The sequence below is a fragment of the Octopus bimaculoides genome, chromosome 11 (genome assembly GCF_001194135.2).
Source record: "Octopus bimaculoides isolate UCB-OBI-ISO-001 chromosome 11, ASM119413v2, whole genome shotgun sequence".
Taxonomy (NCBI): domain Eukaryota; kingdom Metazoa; phylum Mollusca; class Cephalopoda; order Octopoda; family Octopodidae; genus Octopus; species Octopus bimaculoides.
In genome coordinates, this window is record NC_068991.1 from 67,547,136 (window position 1) to 67,549,723 (window position 2,588).

Consider the following 2,588-nt stretch of genomic DNA (forward strand, 5'->3'; position numbering starts at 1 on the left):
GATAAGGGATCTGGGGACCCTGTCAAAGGCTTTCTCCATGTCAACGAAAGCCAGGTACAGAGGTTTATCCTTAGCTAGGTATTTCTCCTGCAGCTGTCTCACTAGAAATAAGGCATCAGTAGTGCTTTTACCTGGCACGAACCCAAACTGCATCTCATCTAAATTGATTCGCTCCCTAATTAGTTGGGCTATGACCCTCTCTGTAACTTTCATAACCTGATCTAACAGCTTGATACCTCTGTAATTATTTGTATCTAAAGCGTCACCTTTACCTTTGTAGCAGTTGACTATGATGCTGCTACACCAGTCATTGGGTATGACTCCTTCGTGTATCACCTTTCAAAATATATTTTATATAATATATTCATTGAAGAAATATCTCTTCAAAATATAATATATTAAACCAGTGTATCTTACATGTAATATCCCATAAGAGGTTTGAAAATCCTCATTATAGTTATATATATATATATATATATATATATCATCATCATCATCATCATCGTTGTTTAACGTCCGTCCGCTTTCCATGCTCGCATGGGTTGGACAGTTTGACTGAGGACTGGTGAGCCAGTGGCTGCACCAGGCTCAATCTGATCTGGCAAAGTTTCTACAGCTGGGTGCCCTTCCTAATACCAACCACTCTGATAGTGTAGTGCTTTTAATGTTCCACTGGCATGAGTGCCAATCAGGCAGTACTGTCATCAGCCACATTAGTGATTTTGATTTGTTTTCACTTGCCTCAATAGGTCTTCGCAAGCAAAGTTAATTGTCCAATGAATGAGGGGTTCTCATAAGTGGGTTGGTTACACCCACTGGCATAGGACATGGGCTATGGTCTCACTTGGCTTGTCGGGTCTTCTCAAGCACCTCTGTTTTCATGTGTTACTTATAGACTCGAAAACTACTATACCGATCCTAATGAAATTTGTAACACAAAATCCAAGCCTAGGGAGAAGGGTAATGCTGTATGTTTTATACAATTTTGAGGGGGCAGAACCCCCATGAAAATTCATATGCTTCATATTTTGATGAAATTTGAACCATAGGTATTAGAAATAAATTTTAAAAATATACCCAAAATTTCCATTTCTTTGGATGATTCTAGGACCCCCTAATTAACCCCCCAAATTTTAGTCATTTCTCATGGACCAAAATTACTGAATGGATCCTTATGATATTTGGAACTTAGATTCAATGCATAAGGCCGTGTATAATGCAGTAGGTTTGGTTCTAATGTGAGGGGGCTTAATGGGGGCATAACAACCCCGCTCCATGAAAATTCATAAATTTCTAATGTTGATGAAATTTCAACCATAGGCAATTGACACAAATCAAGAAGTATTCCCAAAGTTTCCATTTCTCATGAGGATTCTAAGACCCCCTAACAGGGGCCTTAACTCCCAAATATTAGTCATTTTTTATGATCCAAAACAAGGTCAAAAATATTGAATGGATCATTATGAAATTTGGAAATTATATTCTATGCATAAGGGCAGATGTAATGCAGTATATGTTTGAAAGTGAGGGGAAATAAATGAGGCCATAAATCCCATGAAAATTCATATATTTTTGCTGTTGATGAAAATTTAACCACAGATATTAGATACAAATGAAGTAATATTGCTAAAATTTCAACTTCTTAGGAGGTTAGTAAGACCCCCAAGGAAAGGTCAGGATAAAAGAAAGATGAAGTTATGTTGACATGAATGTCAGGTCACTCTCATGTGCTACTGGTAACATGTAACCCAGTACAACCTGTCACATGGTCAGGTCATTGGTCACCAAACTGAGAAACACCACAAAACTTGCTTGGTGAAGAGGGTGATTCGGACACCCTGTGGGATAAAAAGCAAAACCTGTCGAAGTACAGAAAAACTCATAAGCATCAACAGCCATCCAGTAGAGGGGTTAATCTCAATGATGAAAAACCCCCAAGCCAGGGTCATGATGAAGTCACGGGGAGCAGCATGGCAGTTATGAAGTTGACTATATTGATCCTCATTTGGCAAAACTAATGACACAGTCTGGGTGGAAGAGCCTCTTCAGTTAATGGTCAGTCTAGGGTCAACCAATCCAGTTAGCAGGTTACTGCTAGTTGATAGAACTGGCAATTCATCAACTCATTTTACCTACTTGGAAACAGTATGAAATTCTGGAACCTCATAGTGTCACCAAGTGAAGTTGGATCTCTCTCTCTCTCTCACACACACACATGCACACACAAAAAAGTTACCTTCTGGAAATCCACTTCGGTACAAACTACCACACCTTTCTTGTCTCCACTGAACAATTTCATACCATTTGGACTCCATTCTAGACACGTCAGAGGTGTACTGTGGACATCTTGGACAGAGAAACGTTGAGGTAGCTGTAATAAAACATATCACAAACTGTCATAGAGTACCGTAGTAGTTGTATATATATATATATATATATATATATATATATATATAGTTTTAGGGTAAAGAACCAAGGTTCATGAACTCATCGATGAAAATCCACTGTCACATATAGAAAAATTGATAAGTAAAAGTACAATAAATAAGTATAATATAATACAAAGTAAATATCATAAGATAATGATA

At 37.8% G+C, this 2,588-nt stretch overlaps 1 protein-coding gene across 1 annotated transcript in view; it reads right to left on the reverse strand.

Annotated features, from left to right (window-relative positions):
- The window catches only part of LOC106873891 (tectonin beta-propeller repeat-containing protein 2), a 54,450-nt gene that overhangs the window by 30,800 nt on the left and 21,062 nt on the right, over positions 1 to 2,588 (reverse strand). The window contains exon 3 of the mRNA XM_014921416.2: positions 2,237 to 2,371. Coding sequence (XP_014776902.1) covers positions 2,237 to 2,371 — 135 coding nt within the window. The remainder of the gene's footprint in view (positions 1 to 2,236; positions 2,372 to 2,588) is intronic.